The sequence below is a fragment of the Balaenoptera borealis genome (genome assembly GCF_965194805.1).
Source record: "Balaenoptera borealis genome assembly, chromosome: 10".
Lineage (NCBI taxonomy): Eukaryota > Metazoa > Chordata > Mammalia > Artiodactyla > Balaenopteridae > Balaenoptera > Balaenoptera borealis.
The window spans coordinates 57661621-57687502 of NC_138874.1; the positions used below are offsets into that span (position 1 = coordinate 57661621).

The 25882-nt window shown below is 35.9% G+C and overlaps 1 protein-coding gene and 1 long non-coding RNA gene across 4 annotated transcripts in view; one reads left to right on the forward strand and one right to left on the reverse strand.

Moving 5' to 3' along the window:
• MICU1 (mitochondrial calcium uptake 1) overlaps positions 1-25882 on the reverse strand; it is a 215715-nt gene that overhangs the window by 93476 nt on the left and 96357 nt on the right. For both annotated transcript variants that reach the window (XM_082406888.1, XM_082406887.1), the window contains one exon: positions 25076-25190. In XM_082406888.1, coding sequence (XP_082263014.1) covers positions 25076-25190 — 115 coding nt within the window. The remainder of the gene's footprint in view (positions 1-25075; positions 25191-25882) is intronic.
• The window catches only part of LOC309635531, a 47457-nt gene continuing 22510 nt past the window's right edge, over positions 936-25882 (forward strand). For both annotated transcript variants that reach the window (XR_014248876.1, XR_014248877.1), the window contains exon 1: positions 936-23691. This is a non-coding gene — a long non-coding RNA (uncharacterized lncRNA). The remainder of the gene's footprint in view (positions 23692-25882) is intronic.

A 25882-nucleotide genomic window follows, 5' to 3' on the forward strand; every position in this document is an offset into this window, starting at 1 on the left:
ATTGTAAATGCAGAATTTTTACAACTATAATGCAATAAAACTAGGTCACAGGAATAAAGCCACTTTGATCATCAGGCTAGATGCTGAAAAAGCATTTGACAAAATTTTAAGTCTTCCTAATCTTTTTTTTTCCTGAGAAATAGAGGTAGGAGGAACTTATTCAATATAGTAAAGAATATTTATCTGACACCAAGATTCACAATATACTTAACTGAAAAATGCCAAGGACATTTATTTTAATAAACGAAGTGGGGATGCTCACTATTACGGATATTATTTTGAAAGTTCTAGCCAAAGCAAATATATAATGAGATAAAATAAAGCACACATGTTAGAAAAAACAATTATCATTATTTGAAGATTATATAAATATAAATGTCTTCCTAAAAACTCCAAGAAAATGAACGAAAAACTTTCAGAACTACTAATAACAGTAATGTGCAGTTATAAGATAAATATATAATATATATATTTATATCTGGGATAGGTGGAGTATATAAATATGACTGGAAAGTCCTGTTTCTAAGCCTCTTGGGGGTTGTGGGGGGAGAACTCATGAAACCAATGATTGGTTGGAACAATTCTGGAAGTTGAAGAATGCTGACTTCTTTTGATTTTACCTGCTTTTAGTTATTGACTAAATGGTGTGTGTATAGGGAGGGGCAAATAATGGGAAGAGAAGAGAACGACTTTTAGGGGGATAATACTCATTTACACATAGAACTTAACATGTATTTTTTTCCTTGCGGTTTTACTGAGATATAATTGGCATTCAGCACTGTACAAGTTGAAGGCATTATAGCATAATGATCTGACTTACATACATCATGAAATGATAACCACAAAATTTTAGTGAATATCCATCATCTCATATAGATAGAAAATAAAGAAAAAGAAAGAATATTTTTTCCTTGTGATGAGAACTCTTAGGATTTACTCTCTTAGCAATTTTCATAAAAAACATATAGCCGGGCTTCCCTGGTGGCACAGTGGTTGGGAGTCTGCCTGCCAATGCAGGGGACACGGGTTCGAGCCCTGGTCTGGGAAGATCCCACATGCCGCGGAACAACTAAGCCCGTGAGCCACAACTACTGAGCCTGCACGTCTGGAGCCTGTGCTCCACAACGGGAGAGGCTGCGACAGTGAGAGGCCCGCGCACCACGATGGAGAGTGGCCCCCGCTCACCGCAACTAGAGAAGACCCTCGCACAGAAACGAAGACCCAACACAGCCAAAAATAAATAAATAAATAAATAAATTTATTTTAAAAACCCCAAAACATATAGCCGTGTTAATTATATTAATCATGTTGAATATCACATCCCTAGTACTTATAACTGGAAGTTTGTACCTTTTGACTACCTTCATCCAATTCCCCCTCCTGCCACATCCAGCCTCTTGTAACCACAAAGCTGACCTATTTCATGAGGTCTTTCTGAGTTCATTTGTTTGTTTGGGATTTTTGTTTCTTTGTTTGTTTGTTTTTGAAGTATAACTGACTTACAACACTGTTAGCTCCTGTTACACAGCACAGTAATTCAGTATTTCTGTACATTACAAAATGATCATCATCATAAGTCTAGTTACCATTCATCACCATACAAAGATATTACAATATTATTGACTATATTCCCCATGGTGTACATTTTATTCCCATGACTCATTTATTTTATAACTGGAAGTGTGTACCTTTTAATCTCCCTCACCTACTTCACTCAACCCACAACCCCTCCCCTCTGGCAACCACCTGATGTTCTCTGTATCTATGACTCTGTTTCTGTTTTGCTATGTTTATTTATTTTGTTTTTTAGATTCCACTGTAAATGAATATATTGTATTTGTGTTTTTCTGTCTGACTTATTTCACTTAGCATAATACTTCTAGGTCCATCCACACTGTCACAAATGGCAAGATTTCATTCCTTTTTATGGTTAATATTCCACTGTATATATATACACCACATCCTCTCTATCCATTCATCAACCAGTGGGCACTTAGGTTGCTTCCATATCTTGGCTATTGTGAATAATGCTGCAATGAACATAGGGTTGCATATATCTTTTCAAATTAGTGTTTTTGTTTTCTTTGGAAAAATACCTAGAAGTGGAATTTCTAGATCATATAGCAGTTCTATTTTTAATTTTTTGGGGAACCTCCATACTGTTTCCCATAGTGGCTGCACCCATTTACATTCCCACCACCCGTGAGTGTACAAGGGTTCCCTTTTCTCCACATCCTCGCCAACACTTGTTATTTCTTGTCTTTTTGGTAACAGCCATTCTGACAGGTGTGAGGTGGTATCTCACTGTGGTTTTGATTTGCATTTCCCTGATGATTAGTGATGTCGAGGATTTCTTTCATGTACCTGTTGGCCATCTGTATGTCTTTTTTAGAAGAATGTCTATTCAGGTTCTCTGCCCATTTTAAAATTCTATTGTTTTCCTTATGCTGAGTTGTATGAGTTCTTTGTATATTTTGGATATTAACCCTTATCAGATATATCATTTGCAAATAACTTCTCGCACTTAGTAGGTGACCTTTGCATTTTGTTGGTAGTTTCCTTTGCTGTGCAAAAGCCTTTTAGTTTGATGTAGTCCCATTTGTTCTTTTTTGCTTTTGTTTCCCTTGCCTGAGGCGATATATCCAAAAAATATTCCTAAGACTAATGTCAAAAAGCATACTGCCTATGTTCTCTTCTAGGAGTTTTATGGTTTCAGGTCTTAAAACTGAATCTTTAACTCATGTTGAGTTTATTTTTACATATGGTGTGAGGAAGTAATCCAGTTTGATTTTTTTGCATGTAGCTGTGCAGTTTTCTCAATACCATTTATTGAAGAGACTGTCTTTTCCCCATTGTATAATCTTGCCTCCTTTGTCATAGATTAAATGACTATACAAGTGCGGGTTCATTTCTGGGCTCTCTATTCTGTTCATTGATCTGTGTGTCTGTTTTTGTTTCAGTAAGTTTCAGACAAGTTCAGTAAATAATTTATAAAGGTATGAGATATCAAGTCCTGTCTCCATTTTTTCCAGCTCTATTGAGATACAATTGTAATGTTTACCACCATAAGGTTAGCTAACACATCTTTCACCTCACATAATTACCATTTTGTTGCTATGGTGAGAACGTTAAAGCTCTACTCTCATAGCAACATTTATGTACACAGTACTGTATTGATAACTACAGTCACCATGCTGAACATTAGATCCCGGCACTTATTCATCTTCTAACTGAATGTCTGTAGCACTTAGCCAACATCTCCCTGTATCCCCTGCTCCTCAGTCCCTGACAATCACCATACTACCCCCTGTGTCTGAGTTTGATGTTTTTAGATTCCACATATAAGTGAGATTATACAGCATTTGACTTTGACTTATTTCACTTAGCATAATGCCCTCAAGGTCCATTCATGTTGTTGCAAACGTCAGAATTCCCTTTTTTATGGCTGAATAGTATTCCATTATATATTATTTTTATGTCATATTTTTATATGATATATACTTCCTTTAAATACATATGTCATATATATGTTTATATGAATATATATGCCATATTTTCATTACCCATGTGCCTCTTTTTTATGCTAGTACCATACTGCTTTGATTACTATAGCTTTATATATTATAGTTTTTAATCAGGAAGCACAATGCCTCCAGCTTAGTTTCTCTCAAGATTGCTTTTGCTATTCTGGGTCTTTTGTAGTTCCATACAAGTATTAATTTTAATGTTTCTATTTCTGTGAAAAGTAAAATGGAAATTTTGATAGGAATTGCATTAAATCTGTACATGGCTTTGGGGGACAGGGTGGACATTTTAAAAATATTAATGCTTTTTTTTTTTTTAAAGCATCTTTATTGGAGTATAATTGCTTTACAATGGTGTGTTAGTTTCTGCTTTATAACAAAGTGAATCAGTTATACATATACATATGTCCCCATATCTCTTCCCTCTTGCATCTCCCTCCCACCCTCCCTATCCCACCCCAATATTAATGCTTCTGATCCATGAACATGGAATATCTTTCCATCTACTTGTGCCTTCTTCAATTTCTTTCCTCAGTGTCTCACAGTTTTTAGTGTATGGCTCTTTCATTTCCTTGGTTAAGTTTATTCCTAAGTGTTTTACTGTTTTTGATGCTATTGTAAATGGGATTGTTTTCTTTATTTCTTTTTCAGCCATTTAAGTGTTAGTGTACAGCAATGCAATTGATTTTTGTACATTGGTTTTGTGTCCTAAAAGTTTACAGAATTTGTTGATTAGTTCGAACAGTTTGATTGGTGGAGTCTTAAGGATTTTCTATATACAAGATCATGTTGTTAGCAAACAGAAACAATTTTACTTCTTCCTTTCCAATTTAGATGTCTTTTTCTTGCCTATCTGCTCTGGTTAGGACTTTAGTAATATGTTGCATAGAAGTGGTGAGAGTGAGCAACCTTGTCTTATCTCTGATCTTAGAGGGAAAGCTTTCAACGTTTTACCCTTAAGATATTAGTTGTGGGTTTGTCATATATGGCTTTTATTATGTTGAGGTATATTCCTTCAATCCCCAATTCGTTGAGCTTTTATCATGCAAGGATGTTGAATTTTGTCAAATACTTCTTCTGCCTTTATTGAGATGATCATGATTTTTTTTTGTTTTTCATTTTATTAACTGGTGTAACACATTGATTGATTTGCGTTATGTTGAACCATTCTCACATTCCAGGGATAAGTCCCACTTGATCATGGTGTATGACTTTTAATATGCTGTTGAATTTGATTTGCTAATATTTTTGTTGAGAATTTTTGCAAATATATTCAGCAGGGATATTGGTCTGTGGTTTTCTTTTCTTGTATTATCCTTGTTAGCATTGGTTTTAGGGTAACACTGGCTTCATATAATTAGTTTGGGAGTGTTCCCTTCTCTTCAATTTTTTGAAGATTATGAGAAAAATTGGTATTAATTTTTCTTTAAATATTTGGTAGAATTCACCCATGAAGACATCTGGTCCTGGGCTTTTCTTTGTTGGGAAGTTTTGGATTACTGATTCTATCTCCTTGTTATTGGCCTGTTCAAATTTTCTACCTCTATGTGATTCAAACTTGATAGGTTGTATGTTTCTAGGAATTCATCCATTTCTTCTAGGTTGTCCAATTTGTTGGTATATAATTGTTCACTGTAGTCTCTTGAGATCCTTTGTATTTCTTTGGTTCATTTGTGATGCCTCCTCTTTCATTTACAATTTTATTTGAGTCATCTCTCTCTTTTTTTTTCTGGTCTAGTAAAGTTTTGTCTATTTTGTTATCTTTTCAAAAAATCAACTCTTAGTTTCATTGAAATTTTCTATTCTCTATTTCAATTATATCTTCTCTGATCTTTGTTATTTCCTTCCTTCTATTAGATTGGGCTTAGTTTGTTCTTGTTCTTCTAAGTTCCTTGAGGTGTAAAGTTAGGCGATTTCTTTGAGATCTTTCTTTTTTCTTAATGTGTGCATTTATCACTATAAGCTTCTCTTTTGGCACTGCTTTTGTAGCATCCCATAAGTTTCACTACATTGTTTCCATTTTTGTTTGTTTCAAGATATTTTTCATTTCCCTTTTGATTTCATCTTTGACTCATTGGTTGTTCAGGAGTGTGTTGTTTAATTTCCATATATTTGTAAATTCCCCAAATTTCCTCTTGCTATTGATTTCTGGTTTCTTACCACTGTGGCCAGAAAAGTTACTTGATATGATTTCAATCTTTTAAAATTTGCTGACACTTGTTTTGTGACCTAATATATCATCTATTCTGGAGAATGTCCATGAGCACTTGAGAAGAATGTATATTGTACTTTTGGATGGAATGTTTTGTAAATGTCTGTTAGGTCCATTTGAACTCAAGTATAGTTCAATGTTTCCCTATTGATTTTCTGTGTGGATGATTTATCCACTGTTGAAAGTGAGATATGGGAGTTCCCTACTATTATTGTATTGTTGTCAATTACCCCCTTCAGATCTGTTTGTACTTGCTTAATATACTTAGGTACTCTGATGTTGAGTTTGTGCATATTTAAATTGTTATATTATCTGAATGAATTAACCCCTTTATCATTATATAATGACCTTCTTTATCTCTTGCTATAGTTTTTGATTTGAAGTCTATTTTGTCTGATCTAAGTATAGCTACCCCTGCTCTCTTTTGGTTTTCATTTGTGTGGAATCTCTTTTTGCATCCCTGCACTTTGAGCCTCTGTAATCCCTTTAGCTGAAATGAGTACCTTGTAGGCAGCACAGAGTTGGTTCTTTTTTTTTTTTTGTAACCCATTCAGCAACTCTGCACCTTCTGATTAGAGAATTTAATCCACTTATTGGTAAGGATTTAGTATTGCTAGATTGTTAAATTTTTTTCTTTGTGGTTCCTTTGTTCTTTCTTCCCTTCTTGTTGTCTTCTTTTGTGAATTTATGACTTTCTGTAGTGGTATACTTTGATTCCCTTCTCTTTATCTTGTGTGTATTTACTATAGGTTTTTATTTTGTGGTTACCATGAGGCTTACTCAAAACATCTTGTAGCTATAACAGTCTATTTGAAGCTGATAACTTAATTTTGATTGCATACAAAAATTCTACCCTCCCTCCCTCAACATTTTATGTTCTTGATTTCACAACACACATATTTTATATTGTGTATTAACAAATTATTGTAGCTATAGCTAATTTTAACACTTTTGTCCTTTAACCTCTATATTAGAATTAAGTGGTTAACATGCCACCATATTGCAATATTAGAGTATTCTGAATCTGGCTATCTACTTAACTTTATCAGTGTTTTGTATATTTTCATGTTACTAGTTAGTTTCCTTCCATTTCAGCTTGAAGAACTCCTTTCAGCATTTCTTTTAAGGCAATGAAGAGCCTCAGCTTTTATTAGGGGAAGTATTTATCTTGCCTTCATTTTTGAAGAACAAATTTGTTGGGTAAAGTATTCTTGGTTGGCAGATTTCCTCTTTTAGCACTTTGAATATATCATTCTGTTCTCTCCTGGCCTGCAAGGTTTCTGTTGAGAATTCAGCTGATAGGCTTACTGGGGTTCACTTGTATGAGACATTTTTTTTTCTCTTGTTGCTTTAAAAATTCTGTCTTTGTCTTTGATTTTGGTCAGTTTCATTGTAATCCGTCTTTGAGAAGATTGTTTTGGATTGAAATTTTGGGGTGGCTTATTAGCTTTGTGAACTTGGATGTCCTACTTTCTCCCAAGGTTCGGGAAGGTCTCAGCCATTATTTCTTTAAATAAGCTTTTTACACCTTTCTCTCTTCCCCTTCTAGGACTCCAATGATGTGTAGGTTTTTAAAATTAATTAATTAATTAAATTTATTTTGGCTGTATTGGGTCTTCATTGCTGCATGCAGGCTTTCTCTAGTTGCACCAAGCAGGGGCTACTCTTCGTTGCAGTGCACGGGCTTCTCATTGCAGTGGCTTCTCTTGTTGTGGAGCATGGGCTCTAGGCACGTGGGCTTCAGTAGTTGTGGCGTGCAGGCTCAGTAGTTGTGGTGCACGGGCTTAGTTGCTCCGCAGCATGTGGGATCTTCCCAGACCAGGGCTCGAACCCGTGTCCCCTGCACTGGCAGGTGGATTATTAACCACTGCGCCACCAGGGAAGTCCTAGATTGTTTCTTTAAATGGTGTCTCATAAGTCTAGTAGGTTTTCTTCCTTCCTTTTCATTTTTTTTTCTTTTTGTTCCTCTCCTGGATGTTTTCAAATGATCTGTGTTTGAGCTCACTGATACTTTTTTTCTGCTTGGTTCAGTCTGCTGTTGAAACTCTCTATTGAATTCTTCATTTCAATTATTATATTCTTCACCTCCAATATTTGTTTGCTTCTTTTTTGTTTTCTATTTTTTGTTGAACTTCTCATTTTGTTTTTTTCCCCTGATTTTGTTAAATTATTTATCTGTGTTCTCTTATAGCTAAGCAAGTTTAGAACAATTATTTTGAACTCTTTGCCAGGCAATTCCTGTATCTCCATTTCTTTGTGGTCAGTTACTGGAAGTTTACTGTGTTCATTTGGTGGAGTCATATTTCTTTCCCTGATTCTTCATGATCCCCATTGCCTGGTGTAGGTGTCTGCACATTTGAAGAAGCAGTCATCTTTTCCAGACTTTATGAGCTGACTTCGGTAAAGGAAAACCTCCATCTGAGGATGGGGGCACATTGGAGTGTGCTGTGATCTTGGGCCTAGTGGTGCAGGGTGCAAAGTGTAGGGGTGTGTGGCATCTCTGGGTCCAGGGGAGAAATGGTGACTCACTGGCTCAAAATGATGGAGTCCATAGCATCAACAACTGTGTAGTTCTTGGCGAGCATTGCAGGGGGTCCACAGAGGCTGCAAAGGCTGTTGGGGCCCTTGGGTGACACCTCTGGGTCCAGCAGGTAGGGACCAGGGTAGACAGTGGTGGTAGTTGGAGCCAGTGGTGTACACACACTTGGCTGTAGGGGCCAGCTACAGGTGCCTGTGTAGTGACAGAGGTCACTTGCAAACACACGTGCAGTGGTGGAGGCCAAAGCAAGCAGTAAGGGCCAGGGCCAACTGCAGACACACTGCAGGCTGTGGTGGCTCTGGCAGTCAGCATGCACTACCGTGGCTTTAGGATCTTTCCTTGGTGCATACATGGCAATGGAGGTTGGCGGCATGCAAGGGCATAGCTGCAGGGGTTAGCCCTGAGCATGTGCACAGTGGTAGGGATCTAGGCTGGAGTCTTGCATTTGTGTAGCCTCAGAAGCCTGGACTTGCTGCTGGTGTGGGTCCCAGGTTCCAGTGGAGCAGGGGCTGGGGAGAGACTCTGGAGCTGGTGTCAGCAAGTGCAAATACCTGTGGGATAAAAACCAGTGAAATCTGCAGAAGTCTGTGGCAGCTGTGCTGGACATTGGTTTGTTTAGTGGGAAAAGGTGCTGGAGTCTTCTACAGAGCATGTCTCTGGCAATCCTGATGCTCCCACTGCATGGTTTACATTGGTATTCTTGCTATTCTTCCTTATTCTTAGCCATCTCTATATGTCTCAGTTTTGCTGGTCTCTGGGTGAAACTGCAGTGAGTCCTTTGTGTGGCTGGGAAGATGCACATAAATGGAGCTGTTTTTCCTTCCTTTTTGTGTGGATATTCTCAAATTATTCATTCTGCTGCGTTCATGAAGTTTCTTAAGTCGACTCCAGAGCTCTCCCAGAGCTGTCTTTGTTTGTAGACAGCTAACTGTTGATCTCTGTGGGAGGATGGAGGCTGGGGTCTCCGATTCTGTCATCTTTGTGATAGCACCAAGTGGAATCCTCACTCCAGTGAATCCACTTCTGGGTCTCCATTTATGTTTAAAGAAGTTTCTGAGATTTCAACATCAGGTCATATCCCTATTTTCAAAAATTTTATTACACTACTATCATGTCCACTGCATGGACCTCACCATTTAGGGAATCTTATGGCTTTGCAAGCGTCTTCTTGAAAATATTTCTAGAACTATTACAGGAATTTATAGGTCATTTATAATTTAGTGTGAATTCATTTAATATGAGGATTCAAAATTTTTTGACCTCAATTTGTTGTATTATGAGAAAGGAAACTGTCTTTTTGAAAGGAAGGGTGAAAAGAGACAAATAGAGATATTCCTTTGGTAGCTTAGCAAAAAGCTGTCTTTGTAGATCTGAATTAGCTCAACGAAAGAAAGGCTAATGCCACCTGTACAGCAGGAAGCTCCCTCTTTCTAACAAGACCACTTTGTCAACCAGGATGCTCCTGTTGTTACACAACTCCTGGATGTTCCTGGATGGTCCCTGCCCTCATCCTAATAATTACAGAGAGGGTCAGGGGGGCACCGTCTTTTTCTTAGAGCCCTCTCCCTGATGTGCTCCGGCTGTGTCTAAGCACTTTCTTCTGCTAAATAGCATGTGGATGGGGACTGGGTAATTTTGCTGCTTTTCTGCCTGTGAGTTTCCCCACTAGAACTTACTTTAGATTACATTTAGACTACATAGTACCAGTAGTATGTGTGTTGGTGTTCCCTTTGCATAATGAAAGGGAAAATAATTTTTTTTGGATGAAGAAATTCCTAGAAGGCAGAGAACTTAGTCTACCTCGACAGTTCACCAAAGACCAGTATTTTCCTCTCAGTTTGTCTTGGTAGAGATCTAAGGGCTTCCATCTGTGGAGAGAGCCCAGGGAAGAAAGAAGCCCCATATGTCCAACTAACGTTCCACTGCTGGAAAGCCTGTGCAGCCAAGCACAAAACAGAATTATGAGCTGGGTTAGTCCTATAAAAGGCCAGGGAAGGATTTCCTGATGAATTCAGCATAAAGAAAGAGACAGGTGAGTCTGACATTGGACCCAGTCCAACTCTGGCGGGTTTCCAGACCCAGTCCAGAAAAAGAAATATGCAAAGTCTGGACACTCATAAAGCAAAACTGCAGAGTCAGGATCTGAGAGGGCTTCACCCACCATCTCCAGAGGCAGCGAGCCCAAGGGGTTCAACAGCTGAGAGAGTCATTACTGTGATCTGTGGAAATGTGCTACACATTATTTCTTCTCCTCAGTCTCTAAGCAAGAATGTTGTTTTCCTGAGATCAAGAATTAGAACGGGAACTTCAGGGACCTGGATTCTCAGCCTCAGGAATGCAGCTGCTCAGGCACTGTCCTGGAAAGAGACTGTATATGATACAGCATCACATCTGGAAACAGATGCTTCTTTATGATACACAGTACCACTCTTAGTCTCCTGTCCTCCCCTCTCTTTTTTTTTTTTGAATCTCTCTTCCTCATAAATACCTATAAGTATTAGAGCAAAAGTACCCCATTTTTGCCCCTAATGCTAGATATGAACTTGGTCAAGTCATGACTGTCTTTTTATCTCTGCTTCCTGTCCTAACATGAAATAGTTTTATGAAAATGGATAGATTAGTGTTGCTATAGTAACATAAACAGGAATCACTGTATTATTTTATATACTGAAATGAGTCCATTTTTAAAGGGTGTTACTATTGGTGCATAGGTCAATCGGATGAGCCCAAAGAGAAAGCAATATTTACAGTCTGCCCAAACTACCAGAATAATTTGCTCTGATTTCAGATAAAATCTTCACTACCTCTGTTGTTTTCCTAAGAATTCAAAATAAATTTCTTAAAGTCTTAGGAATAAATAGATGACAATGTATGGTTTATGCTGCTAATTTGCAGTAGGTGAACCCAAATAGATTTCTTTTTAAAACTGTAGGCAACTTGTTTTGTTTTGAGGGTTCTATTAGAACCCTCTATTTTGGCTAGAAATAAAGGAAAATAGATTTTCTTTTATTCAAACAGCCATATTTCTATACATAGAATATGACATCTTATAATTTTTATTCTTATTTAGGTACATCCTATACCATACACACAGAGGATCTATATCAAAATCTATAGATGTATATCCTAAAATGCATGTGACATACAATATCACATATCATATGTGTATCTATATATACACATATTTACTGATTGATTCTAATATAGTTGCTTTATAAAATACGTTTCATCCTGGTTACAATTAAACATAAACATATAAAAGATATACCTTCTGGTTACAATTTTTTTTTTCCTTTTCAAATCAGCAGAGGTAATTGCTTTAAAATTGTAAATTGTAGGTTTCATTTGATTCTCAGCAAATTTATGCATCCACTTCTGTTGAAACTCTTATTTTTTCATATCAAAACTCTTGCCACACAGTGAAGTCAAGAAGTCTTCTAGCATTAAAATTTTTTTTCTTAAACTCCTTTTTTTTGACTCAGAACTTTCATCAAAGAAAATTTTATGTAAAAGCTTATAACCTTTCTGACTGAACAGGAAAAGGGATGAGGAAACCCTGAGCCTTGCCTACCTTCCCACTTCCTCCCACCAAGGAATTCCATAAATGGACTCTGCAGACCTAACGTTTTGTGGACTGTGGTTTGTAAATAGAACGTAGAATATATTCAAACTTTAAAAATTATCCACTGTTTATCTGAAATTAAAATTCAATTTGTGTTATGTATTTTTACTTGCTAAATTTGGCAACCCTATTTACAAACAATTATTTTAATGAAAAGAGCTCTCAGTTCCATAACAGAGGAGAGGATTTTCCCTTAGTATTCGTAAATATCTTGAACACATGATAACTTCTCTAATTTCAGTTCTCCAACTCACCAAGTGGGTTTGATAATTAAGGCTCTAACTACCTCACTAGTTATTCTAAGAAAGAATTAGGTTTTAGGGAATTCCCTGGTGGGCCAGGGGTTAGGACTCAGCGCTCTCACTGCCAAGGGCCTAGGTTTGATGCCTGATTGGGAAACTAAGATTTTATAAGCCGCATGGTGCAGCCAAAAAAAAAAAAAAAAAAAAAAAAAAAAGAATTAGGCTTTAGCCTAAAGTTTCAAGATGCATGAAGTTATCACTGATATTGGTTTTTAAAAAATTCCATTAAAAAGCACTAACTACTAATAGCATATCAAGAGTCATTTATAAAATGCTTAATAATTAAACATTCCAAACTCACTCTGTTTTCTTCAAGCTGTATTATAGTCTGAATGTGAATAATTTAATAAATATTTTAAATAGAAAAAAAAAAAAAAGAAGACAGGTAACTCCATCTGTGAGAATAATGGTGTTAGGATAAAACTATGCTCTGCTTTGAATATTTTCACCTCTGGGTGCTGAAACAAGTTGAATTATGCACTATTTTGCAACAATCCCCAACATGTGATTTGTTATTCTCTCAGGTCTGTGAGACAATTTCTCCTCATTAGAATCAAACAGTTAAATATTACTTTATATTTAGACTACACTTGAAATGAAACTATTGAAGGAAACACTGCAGTGAGTCCTTCTGTGGAGAAAATAATTATGGTTTAATTCATCTGCTTTATAAGTCTAGATTTTGCATCATTGCTTTTCTTAACGTGAGGCATCCAATACCCTCTCTCTCAAAGATTCATATTCACTCAGCTTAAAAGCAACTCTGTGACAGATGAATGACACAGAAAGACTGCAGTTAATTATATAATTGTCTAGGGGCTTCACAGGGTTAATGTATCTAATTTGCTCCTAAATAACAGATTAGATATGCAATGTGTTTGGCCCATGGAGGAATTCTAGATACATAAATACATTTAACTATACTCTAAGCCTCTATGTTTTTTCACTATAAGAATCTAACATCTTTTCTCTTTTTATTTCTGTACACCAAGGTACCAGTAAAATAAACTTTTGGAATTCTATAGTACCAGTCAACCTAGACATGACTGAAAGACAGGCTTTCAAACACAAAAAATAATTAATTTTAAGAGGTGTTTAAAAAAAGGAAAAAGTTTTAGAACCATTAGAGAAGCTTAATAAACTATGGCTATCATCCCAAACATCCTTAACTATTGTTGTTAATTAGCAATAGAGTAGCTATCCTTTTTCCACTGTGTCTAAAATAAAAAGGAAAAAGGCTAAAAGAACAAGAAAAAGGAAGAAGGAAAAAAAGTGTAGAGAATTCTAGTGCCCACTGATATCTGTGTTTTCCTTGAGAGGGATGGTGGTGGCAAGAGCACATAGGACCTTGAAGGCCACTGTAATGACTTTGGCTTTTACTTCGAAATTAAAATCCAAGAGAGAATGGAAGCCTTGGGGAATTTTGAGCAGAGGGATGATGTGATTTTTATGGCGGGATTCTGGATTATTTCAAAGTAGAGCTGACAGAATTTGCTGACAGATGAGAAATACAAATATTCAGGCTATTTTAAAAAATACACACACGTACTCGACACACACACACACTTTTTCTTTTCCTAAAATGGAATCGTGCAATAAGTATGTACTGACTCATCACTATACTGTGAACAGTTTTTTATGCTAATAAATCTCTGCATTACATATATGAAGTACTGTATTAAATTTCATTGCATAGATTTATTGTAATTTGTTCAGCCATCTGTTTGATATTTGAGTTCTTCCCAATTTATTTTTTGACCATCAACATCATTATACATGTGATCATTTTATTAGTCTAAACTTGTAGAATTGCAATTGCTGGGCCAAAGTGTAACCACTTAATGTAAGTGTTTGGGAAACACTGACAAGATTCTAAAAAAGCATGTTAATATTTTATACTTTTACCAACACTATACAGTCAATTAAATTTAAGTGTCATTCCAATAGTTAATTCTGATGCACAAAGAGCTTTGGGTACACTATGGATTTGGTAGTCAAATGAGAGGAGGAGAAACTAATTGCCCCTTCAAAAGAGGTAAACAATACTAATCTTTATCCTAGTTTCTTGGAGTCCTTTAGACCTTTGAGAGTGATCTCAGTTTAGGAAAGACTTCATTCACCCCATGTAGTTTTGAGGACTAAGCCCAAGTCTAAGCTAGTTTAGCTGTAGGGTAGACCAGGTGGTAAAGCTGCCTGAGATGCAAGGTACAGCCACGATGCCTACACTTTGTATAGTTCCTAGACAAACCCATAACCTTTGATTTACAGGTCTATAGTCAGCCACAGGGTAGCCAGGACCCCATGAATATGGGGTAGGAGGAAGGGAATTAAGTTGCTATTCCTAGCAGCAATAATTGGAAAGAGCTGGTTGGAAGACCCATGTTTCTACTTTAACAGATTTTGACCATAAGGAAAAAACACTGAGAAATTTAACGTATATTCTTAGAACAGACTTAAAATTCATATTGACTTAGTCTTGCTTTCATTTGAAAATCCTAAGACAATGAAAGAAACCACAAAAGATGTTACTATGAGGTTACCACCAGCAATAGCTACAGAGAGGGCTCTTTATTCTTTATTGTGTCTCAGTGTGATTTATTTATTTAATGTCAACTGGCAAGGTTTTCTAAATAATATGAAACACTACCTGTCAAAAACCTGAGTTTAAAAACTTCATAAGATTGTGAAATGTTTCTGAATTCCTTCAGCAAGGTTTTAGCTGTATAGACACTTATTCCTTCGAACTACTGCTCTTCTTCCATTTACCTCTTTTCTAGAAAATACATTTCAGCCCTGATTCTAAAATATTTTATATCTATATATAAAATTTATATGCTTATATATCTATCTATATATCTCTAAATAAAATTTTACACCTGAAGAAAAGAAATAGCTAATGTTCATAGTTCACAGTACATAACCTGTCTTTGAGTTATATCTCAGCCTTACTTACTGCATGATCTTCAGAGAGCTGCCAGAAACAGTCCCTCATTTAAATTGCTCTTCCTTAACACTGTTATTTGACAGCTGTGCTACAGGAAGAGTATTCAATGCCAGAGATGTCAAAAAGCTTTGATTCCCCAAGAGTTCCTGGGAGATAAATTCTAAAAGGCATGCCAGTGTTTTAGCCTTGTATTAAGGTCACGTTCTTCTTTCAAAATATATTTTCTTCAAATGCATGTTACTATTTTTATGCCCAAGGTACATATGCCTGTTTGATAGATTCCCCACCCCATCTTCAGAGATCTAAAAAAAAAATAATCATCTGCTTGACATTCATTTCATTCTATGTGGTTTCCATTCCACGTGCTCAATAACAGCCACACTTATGCCAAGATACAACTTAATGAATACATGCTTACAATTAGCTGCTTTAAAAAAGAGATTGGATATTTGATACTTAATTTATGCTCATTTTGAAGGACGCTCTTTACATGTGACTTAGTTTGGTGTTCACCCAAAACACTATTTTACTTTTCAGTTTAGTGTCCAAATAGAAAAAAATTTTCTATTCTAATTAATTTTCTAGCTTTCATCGTGTATATATAGATAGAGAATAGCTATTATTTTAAAAGTTTTAAATACTAGGCAGGATGCTAAGGGTACTTGGAGCAATATAACATTTTAGTATGTATACTAAAGTAACTACTCAGAAAAATTCTTAGATACTTAGCCAACAAATATACATGGAGTACTTATTATGTGCCAGATACTGGGCTGGATACCTTCTCCAGAAGGGATAGTGATTAGGTAAACCATTCCATGACAACCAGTATTTCTTGCCCTGGTTTCCTTTTTGCACCTTCAAATTCTTCAGCATAACAAATAAGCATTTTCTAAAGCTATTCCAGGAATAGGTAAGCAACACATCATGAAGCCTAAGCATAACCAAATACTATTAAGTTGTGGGTTTTTGGGAAAAGTCAGACATATAGAATGGACAGATACATTTGATTCCAGTCCAGCTTCTAAGAGGCAAACAATGCAAAAAAGTGGGACTCACAGACCACAGCAAAGATTTTTACACATCATCAATTACTGAGGGCTGAATTCCTACAGAGCCACCCCAATCATAAACAAAACAAGACATGGTAGAGGCTGAGGAGGATAGGACAGATGTTAGGTGAGTTATAAGAGGGGAAGTTTCTATAATCTGTTCTTGGGAAATGAAGGGAAGACTCTGGCAGGAAGGTAAACTGAGGTCCATTTGACACTGTAATGTATGGAGATGGATGGGTGGCTGGGTCTCCTTTCTACCTAGAAGAGACCCAAAGAAGCCACATCCCAAATATCCTTTCATTCAGATATTTTTGGAATGACTAGTATTAGTAAGATACAGTGTTAGGTACTTTGGGGATACAAAGCCATATGGCATAGTTCCTACTTCAAGATATTATTTAGTGATAACACACTGTCTAAACTTGCATCAGTTAGAGATTCTTTCAAATTAACAAATACCTCTGGAGCTGTTATGAGGTGCCATAATTCATTCACAGTTCAATGTAAAAAAGTTTTAAAAATTCTGATGTTTAAAACAAGTAAAATCTCAGCTGAGATATGCTATAATAATAATAATATTATAATAAATAATAAATAATGTTATAGGTTACGGTACTTTCTAGAAGGCAGAGAATTTAGCCTATTTTGGAGTTTTACTTTTCTTGCTTCAGGAATTTTCTCCCATTGATAAATGAGACCTAAGAAAGAGGGAAGCCTTCCCCTGTTAGGCCTTCCTTTCCGAGAACCTAAGGAGCAGAGAAGGAAAACCAAGGGCAGACCTCCTCCTCTTCTCTCTTCTAGAGCTCCTATATGAATTTCATATATCACAGAGAAGGGGCTCCCTGGAAAAGTGGCAGAAAGCTTTACAGGCCAATATAAGCCATTCAAGAGAGTACAAAATGTATGCAGACATAATAATAATTTTAGTGGCAGCATCAGCTCATAGAGCATACAGAAAACACTCCTAATTACCTCACTCAATACTCTTTTGTTGGGACTTCCCTGGTGACACAGTGGTTAAGAATCCGCCTGCCAGCGCAGGGGACACGGGTCTGAGCCCTGGTCCGGGAAGATCCCACATGCCACGGAGCAACTAAGCCCGTGCGCCACAACTACTGAGCTTGTGCTCTAGAGCCCGTGAGCCACAACTACTGAGCCCGTGTGCCACAACTAATGAAGCCCACGCGCCAAGAGCCCATGCTCTGCAACAAGAGAAGCCACCCCAATGAGAAGCCCACGCACCGTAACAAAGAGTAGCCCTTGCTCGCCACAACTAGAGAAAGCCCGTGTGCAGCAACAAAGACCCAACACAGCCAAAAATAAATTAAGATAAATAAATTTTTAAAAAATACTCTTTTGTTTTTAGAAAATAGGCCCATCTTGACTACTTGTATTGAAAGGGTAGAGCTAAAGAAATCATGTGATCTCAACCAGATTTCCATAAGATTTTAGGTCAATATTAGAATTTTACTAGAATTATTACAATATTACAATTTTCAAAAAATGAAAAGGGATAAATTCAAATAAAACTATTCATAAAAAGCATGAAAAGGCTAATAAGAACTGATTTTCTAATGGGTGTAAAATTATAAAATCTTCCTCAAGATACAGTCAAAATACATTTAGAGCTTATTTTTGTGTAAGCCACAATTTGCTTCTTTACTCTCTGTTCTCCCCTTGGCCTTGTGAACCCTCAGAACAAATCTCAAGCAATTGTTCCCAAAGGATAAACTTCCTTTTGCAGATGAAATAGTTTGATCTTCTAGTATAGTCACAAGGAGATTTGAGAGAGTTAAACACAAACACCACTTATTTCTTGTTAATGTGAACAAAATTCTTGTGTGGTTGTTGATACAAAGATGTAAATGCTTCAACTTTCTGTAACAACGGGCTCTACTGAAATGACACATTCAAATAAATCTCTGGCTCAAAATGAACTTCATAAACATTTAATATATTTAAATGCATTATTTTATTGTTTTGATAGAAGTTACATTATTATAAAATCAATGAGTTAACCATAAGAACAGGTTATGCTAGCGAAAGAAGTTAATGGTAAACAACACAGTGAAATATAATACTTTTGGCCTTACGGCATGCAAATGAGTCTTTCTGAAGTTCTAAGCACTTTTTATAGGGTAAAATACCACTGAACAAGATTAACCCTTTTCTGCTTTGTCTTACCCTTCATGATATCAATTAGGCAATGGCAGATAATCCTAGACACAAAAATTACACAGAAAATAGCTAAACCAAATTTTCTCTATAACTTCCCCAACTCCAATGTGTCAATAAAACAGATCTGTAACTGCCTTAGATCTGTTTACAGATCTCAGTATGTTGCCTTGCCCATATTTTATTTTTTATTTTTTTTATTTTTTAACATCTTTATTAGAGTATAATTGCTTCACAATGGTGTGTCAGTTTCTGCTTTATAACAAAGTGAATCAGTTATACATATACGTATGTCCCCATATCTCTTTCCTCTTGTGTCTCCCTCCTCCCACCCTCTCTATCCCACCCCTCTAGGTGGTCACAAAGCACCGAGCTGATCTCCCTGTGCTATGCGGCTGCTTCCCACTAGCTATCTATTTTACGTTTGGTAGTGTATATATGTCCAGGCCACTCTCTCACTTTGTCCCAGCTTACCCTTCCCCCTCCCCATATCCTCAAGTCCATTCTCTAGTAGGTCTGCATCTTTATTCCTGTCTTGCCCCTAGGTTCTTCTGACCATTTTCTTTCTTTTTTTTTTTAGATTCCATAAATATGTGTTAGCAGACGGTATTTGTTTTCCTCTTTCTGACTTACTTCACTTTGTATGACAGTTTCTAGGTCCATCCACCTCACTACAAATACCTCAATTTCGTTCCTTTTTATGGCTGAGTAATATTCCATTGTATATATGTGCCACATCTTCTTTACCCATTCATCTGTTGATGGACACTTAGGTTGCTTCCATGTCCTGGTTATTGTAAATAGAGCCGAAATGAACATTGTAGTACATGACTCTTTTTGAATTATGGTTTTCTCAGGGTATATGTCCAGTAGTGGGATTGCTAGGTCGTATGGTAGTTCTATTTTTAGTTTTTTAAGGAACCTCCAGACTGTTCTCCATAGTGGCTGTATCAATTTACATTCCCACCAACAGCCCTTGGCCATATTTTTCAACAGACTCACTCAACCTGAAAAACTTATTTTCATCTATAACTTCTATAACATTTTCATTAGCCAGAATGGCACAGAATGGTACTGCTATCTCCAAGCCACATACACTTTGTGATCAGCTCTGGACTTCAATATGGCAAGAGGAATAAAATATTATAAACTTTCACTTGAATGCTGTTGTAATTTCCCAAAAGGTTTGTATATTTGTGAGAAAGATGCATCACAATGAGGATGTAGTTTGTCAGTAAATCAAATTCTCCTACAGTGAAAACCCACTTAATTAAATTTCTCTACTAATTCCTTCAAATATAAAGAGGGAATCAAAATCAGAACACACTGACCTATGCCTGATTTTCATTAGGTCTGTTCCTAGGTACTGAACATGCCATAGCATTTTTTGCTTTTGATTTTTCTGGTGGCTTTTCAAAGATTAATAGTAAATAGTAAAAATGCTTAATAATCAACTTTTTGATCATTTTATTATTGTCTCAAGCTATCTAGAACTGTTTTTATGTTATTAGCCCACAGGGTCAATAACTTTAGTTAGAAAATGTGTGAAGACAAAAAACAAAAAATAAATATTTCATAACTGTCAGTGGCAAAGATCCTGATTCTAAGTTATATTATCATAACCTAGTGAATCTTAGCATTAGCTACTGAATGATCCAAATCAATAAATAATATATAGCATTCAAGATAAACCTTGACAACCTTTCTCTGTATCTAGTTATGGAGGAAAATCTCTGACTTCAACTATAAGATTTAAGACCATCGCTAATGTTGTAGTTGGTTAGTGCAGAGAACTAAGCCATGCTTCTGTGTTCTCATTCCATTCCTATTAACCTACTTTAAGGATCAAAGGCTCTTTGGAAATTATTTAATAATAATTATTAACAGTCTTCTTTATCTTGCCTAGAATGAATCTGAATTTATTTTATTAATGAGTAGTTATTTAGTAAATACCTAATATTCTACTTAATACAGAATACAGATGTTATGGCTCATGTTGACAACTCTTCAAGTTAATCCTCAAACCTGATCAGAGAGATAAGGTATGAAGCAATAGAATTTATGGATTAGGGTAAGAGGGGGATACAAATATGTGAATTCTGAATTATAAGAAACCTTGTAGTTATTAGAAAGTTTATATACTTCTTAGAAGAAAGCTTATTTAGAAGTAGATTAATTTAAAAACATGTTTCCCTCACTCCACTGGTACTGGATGCAGACTGAGGACATCAATGGCTAAAAGAACGGCTCTCAATTCAGTCAGGATATAAATAGCAAAGTCAAGTCTCATGTTTGATAAAACTTCCTTTTGGAGAAAATTGAAAAAAAAATTCTTGTTTTGTTACTTTGCCACAATGCTTTTTATACAGTAGATATGTTTGTGATGAATATCATTACAAATTTGTAGCGAATATCATTACAAACCTATGATCACTGTCAGTCAGTTACATTCTAGGTAGGAAGATGGACAATAAAGAAGATAAATCAATTATCCACTTCTGGGTAGTTATCCGAAGAACACAAAAATACTAATTTGCAAAGATATAGGCATCCCTATGTTCAATGTAGCATTATTTACAAAGCCATGCCATGGAAACAACCTAAGTGTCCATCGATGGATGACTGGATAAAGAAGATGTGGTATACATATAAATATAATGGAACATTATTCAGCCATAAAAAAGGATGAAATCTTGCCACTTGTGGCAACCTGGATGGACCTTGAGAGTATTATGCTAAGTGAAGTTAAGTCAGATGCAGAAAGACAAATACCATATGATTTCCTTCACACATGGAATCTAAAAAAAACAAATGAAGAAACAAAATAAAGCAGAAACAAACTCATAGAGAACAGATTAGTGGTTACCAGAGGGGAAGGAGGTTGAAGGGTAGGCAAAATGGGTGAAGGGGTTTAAATGTATGGTGATGGATGGTAACTAGACTTGTCATGGTGATCACTTTGTAGTGTATGCAAGATGTTGAATTATAATGTTGTACACCTGAAACTTACATAATTTTTTTAAAAAAGAAATCAATTATATAGACTGTTAAATAGTGACAAGTGCCAAGGAGAAAAAAGAAAGCAAAAAAGGGATTTAGGAGATGTGTATGCATAAGTGTGTGTGTATGACACGATAAAAGGTATTTAAAATTTTAGGCTGGCCAAAGAAGGCCCCCATTATCCAAAGCACATACAAAGAAGAGTGAGAAATTTATGCCACTGCTTATTATAAGCACAAGATATTGCTGCCAAATTGGTTGTTATTCTGGGTGTGTGTCCAAAAAATTCTTGTTTAGCTAAACAAATGAAACTTCTAAAAAGTTTAAATAAGAAGAATTAACTCTATTTAATGCAGGAAATTACACTGCATAACATGCATTTTTAGTAAAGCAGCTTTCCTTTTTTTCTTTTTTAAAAATATTTATTTATTTATTTGTTTGGCTGCACCGGGTCTTATTTGCGGCACATGGGATCTTCGTTCCCGTGTGCAGGATCTTTAGTTGTGGTGTGTGAACTCTTAGTTGCGGCATGTGGGACCTAGTTCCCTGACCAGGGATCAAACCCGGGCCCCCTGCATTGGGAGCATGGAGTCTTAGCCACTGGACTACCAGGGAAGTCTCAGTAAAGCAGCTTTCTTAATTTTATTTTTAGGAAACGAATCATGAATCGAAAGAGAGAAAACAAATAATTTACTATATAAGGTTGTTGAATTTTATTTTAGACAACATGGTAGAGTTTCTAAAGTACTGAGAGGTTCCAAGTGTCAATCCATTTGGGTAGAGTGTTTATATTCTTCAAAATGATGGCAATTTCTTGAACATCATTGAGTCTATTAATTTTGAAAAAAACCCCAGCTAATTAGAAATACAACAGTCTTGCATTATCTGGGTTATGCTGTTCACGTTGCTGTGGCTGGTTTTCCACTGGAAATCTCAAGAACGGTCCATGTTGTCCACCACAGTAACAGATGAATAAATATGCTAATGCAATTCCCCTAGTCCCAAGCCACTCCCCAGCAAAGCTTTTCGTGTTTAAAGAATTGCATTCCTTCTTGCAGGACAACCTGGGAACAATTTAGTGTATTTAGATGTAATGATTCCTGGTTATCCACAAAGAAGTTGATCCACTGAGTGCCTCATTTCTTATCGTCCTAGCAGCAATTAGAATGTGGGAAATAACTTGTCTCAATGTAATTTCTGTGGCATATTTTCCTCCATGTCTTGTTAAATAAAGTAAACAATGCAGTGTACAACATTCAGATTGCAAGGATGCTTGAACTGCCCATTATCTACAGGAGAGTTTTAGGACCAGTCTTGCCACAGCCCAGCCTTAGAGAAAGAAGAGGCACTATGGTAAGCTATGGCTTATCACTGCTGAAAATGTGACCACAGCAGTAAAGCCAAGTGACAGGAGCCCATATGATGGGATGGCCTGGGTTCAAACCCTGAATCATCTACTTACTGTGGGACTTGAGATACGTTCTTTAATTTTTTGTATGCCTCAATTTCAAAATGAAGATAATAAACTACAAACATTATAGGGTTGATATGAGGAAAATATATGTGTAATTGAAGTCCTCAAAGGAGAGGATGAGGAAGCAAGGTATTTGATGAAATAACAGTTGAAATTTTTCCAAATTTGATGAAAATTATAAACCCACAGACCCCAAAACTCAAAGAATCCCAAGACAAGAAACATAAAGAACACTATTTCGAAGTACATAATAATACCAAAACCAAACAACCCTGCTAAAAACTACATCTGTGGTTCTCCACCAGGGATTATTCCTCCCCATTCCTACTCCCCAGGGGACATCTGACAATTTCTGAAGACATTTTTGTTTGTCACAACTGGGAGGGGAAGAGCGTGTGTGACTGGCATCTAACGGGTAGAGGCCAGGAATTCTGCTAAACATCCTATAATGCACAGGACAGCCCTCACAACAATGAATTATCCTGCCTAAAGCATCAATAGTGCTAAGGTTGAGAAATACTAAAAGCATGTAATAATCAAAAGGCTTAAAACTAGTGATAAAGAGAAAATCATATCATCATAATTATCTCATTCCTGACAAATATAGAAAGTATATGACATTGTAATATTAAGCATTTTTTGGTAAATTACTCACCATGGTTATGCCAGGAGCTGAGCACCAGTAAGTAAAGGTGCCCAGACCTGTAGACCTACTTGGAGGGGTTTCCAGAACTCACAGGTCAATGTGACCTTTTTTTCTTTTTTTAACCTAAATTTAGGGAGCTACACAATGTGCAAAGTATTCTCAAGATTCTGCCGTGGTTCTCCTGACACTTAATCACAGGTAAGAAGTGGTGGGACCAGAATTTGAACTGAAGTCTGTTTTGAAAAAACACCAAAATTATAACTAATAATACACAATTTAAGATCAAAAAAGTGCTCTTAGTTTACTATCTTGGATCTTCGTAACAAGTCAATGCGCATCTACGTTGCTAGAGCAGTGGTCCACTACAAATTTATTCAGATACTTTGGTAGCCCAAGACAGTTGTTAGTCTATATTTCTTGGCATATTAGTCTATATTTCTTCATTTTTCTGTCAATTGGAGGGAAGAAGAGTGAAGGGTAGTCACAGCTATGGCAGGAACTGTGTATGTTATTTATTGAAAATTGTTTATAGTTTTTAAAAAAATTTTTATTGGAGTATAGTTGATTTACAATGTTGTGTTAATTTCACTGCACAGCAAAGTGAATCAGTTACACATATGCACATATCCACTCTTTTCTAAATTCTTTTCTCATATAGGTCATTACAGAGTATTGAGAAGAGTTCCCTATGCTATACAGTAGGTCCTTATTAGTTATCTATTTTATACATAGTAGTGTGTATATGTCAATCCCAATCTCCCAATTTACCCCTCCCCACCCCTTCCCCCCTGGTAACCATAAGTTTGGAAAACTGTTTATAGTTTTATCTTTATAGATGCCTAGCCTGGAGAAGGGAAGGAAGATATGGTTATTTTTGTTTGATATGTTCCCCCATGGAAAAAAAATTGAGAATCACTTCTCTGAAATATATAAATCAGATCTCTTTGGATCAATTTAGGTAGATTTTAATAGAATGTACATGGAGAGCTAGAGACATACTTTTTTTTTTTCTGAATGGTTAAAAAAAGTCACACTAAAGGAAAATAATACTAAGAACACTCATAGTAGCATACTAATCAACAAAATTGTTTAGCTTAGAAAAATTAGAAATTCATCAGTGCTCTAAATGAGTCAAATTTGAGTTCTGTGTCTTAAGAAGGTATCGTCCAAGGTTGAAAAATCAATATTCAACACAATTAGAACAACCAAGCCAGTCTTCTTCTTTAATAGAGGAAATACTAGATCAATATGTGTTTTACTGAGGAAGTATAAACATTAATGAGGGCTAGAGGAGCAGGCAATATATAATTTATCTTGAGCTTCAAACAGTTAAAAGTAGATGTGACTTCACAGTTTTGTTTTGTTTTTTTCTTTTAACTTTACATTTTAACTTTATTTTCCTTCCTCTTTCTCAGGTGGTTCTATATACAAGTTACAGAGAACTCAAAAGAAATGAAATTTGATGTAACTTATCATTCATTAACTTTGCAAACATGCCTTGTTTCCCCCTCCAATTGACTTAACTCTTTTTATAGTCCTATATATTCTCTATAAATGAATAAAAAGAAAAGTTTATACTTACTAGAAAGAACAGTCGTAAGGAAAATGTAGTCTGAAAAGGATATGAGTCCACATTCTCCAAGGGTGTAAAATATACTGCCTTCATCAGCAAATTTTTCTCGTTCCTGGGCAATTTTCTATTGAATGTATGGGTTCCACCAAAAGATAAAAAGAAGATATAACAGAATGAGAATATAAATAGTTAGAGATGAATCACCATTTATCTGACAGTTTTATGCTATTTATCATAAGCATTTCTCTGATGGCCATTCCAAATTAATGGATCCTTTACAGTTTTTAAGATGATTAAAATTATAAGAAAAAAGATGATTTTGTTTGTTTGTTTGTTTCAACACTGGCTTAATGTGAACAATGGAATAAAATTTTCAATTTTATGAACTCCTGCCATTTAACATATAACAGGCCCACTTCAGGGCTGGTTTTATCTCTTAGTTTGAAAAACAATCCACCTTTTTCTATAGAGGTATATAAGGTAGAGAAAAAAAAATGAAAAACTAAAATAAAATCAGTTATAAATGCCCAAGAGAAACTATACAACTAGTAATGAGAAATGAAGAGGTAAGCAACTATTGTCAACACCCACACAAATGCTCAGAAAACTAATTTCTGAAATACTAATTTTAACTTTTACCTTATGAACCCCAAGAACCTTAGTTTTGGAATGTAGAACAGTTTACAAAGTAAACAGCATCTCTGAAATATAATGTCAAATCAGACACACACCAAACTTTAGGCATGAGTTAATTTAATTATATTTACTGTGACCTTGGTGGAGGCTCCTAAATTTCAGCTATTTGAAGAAACTCTC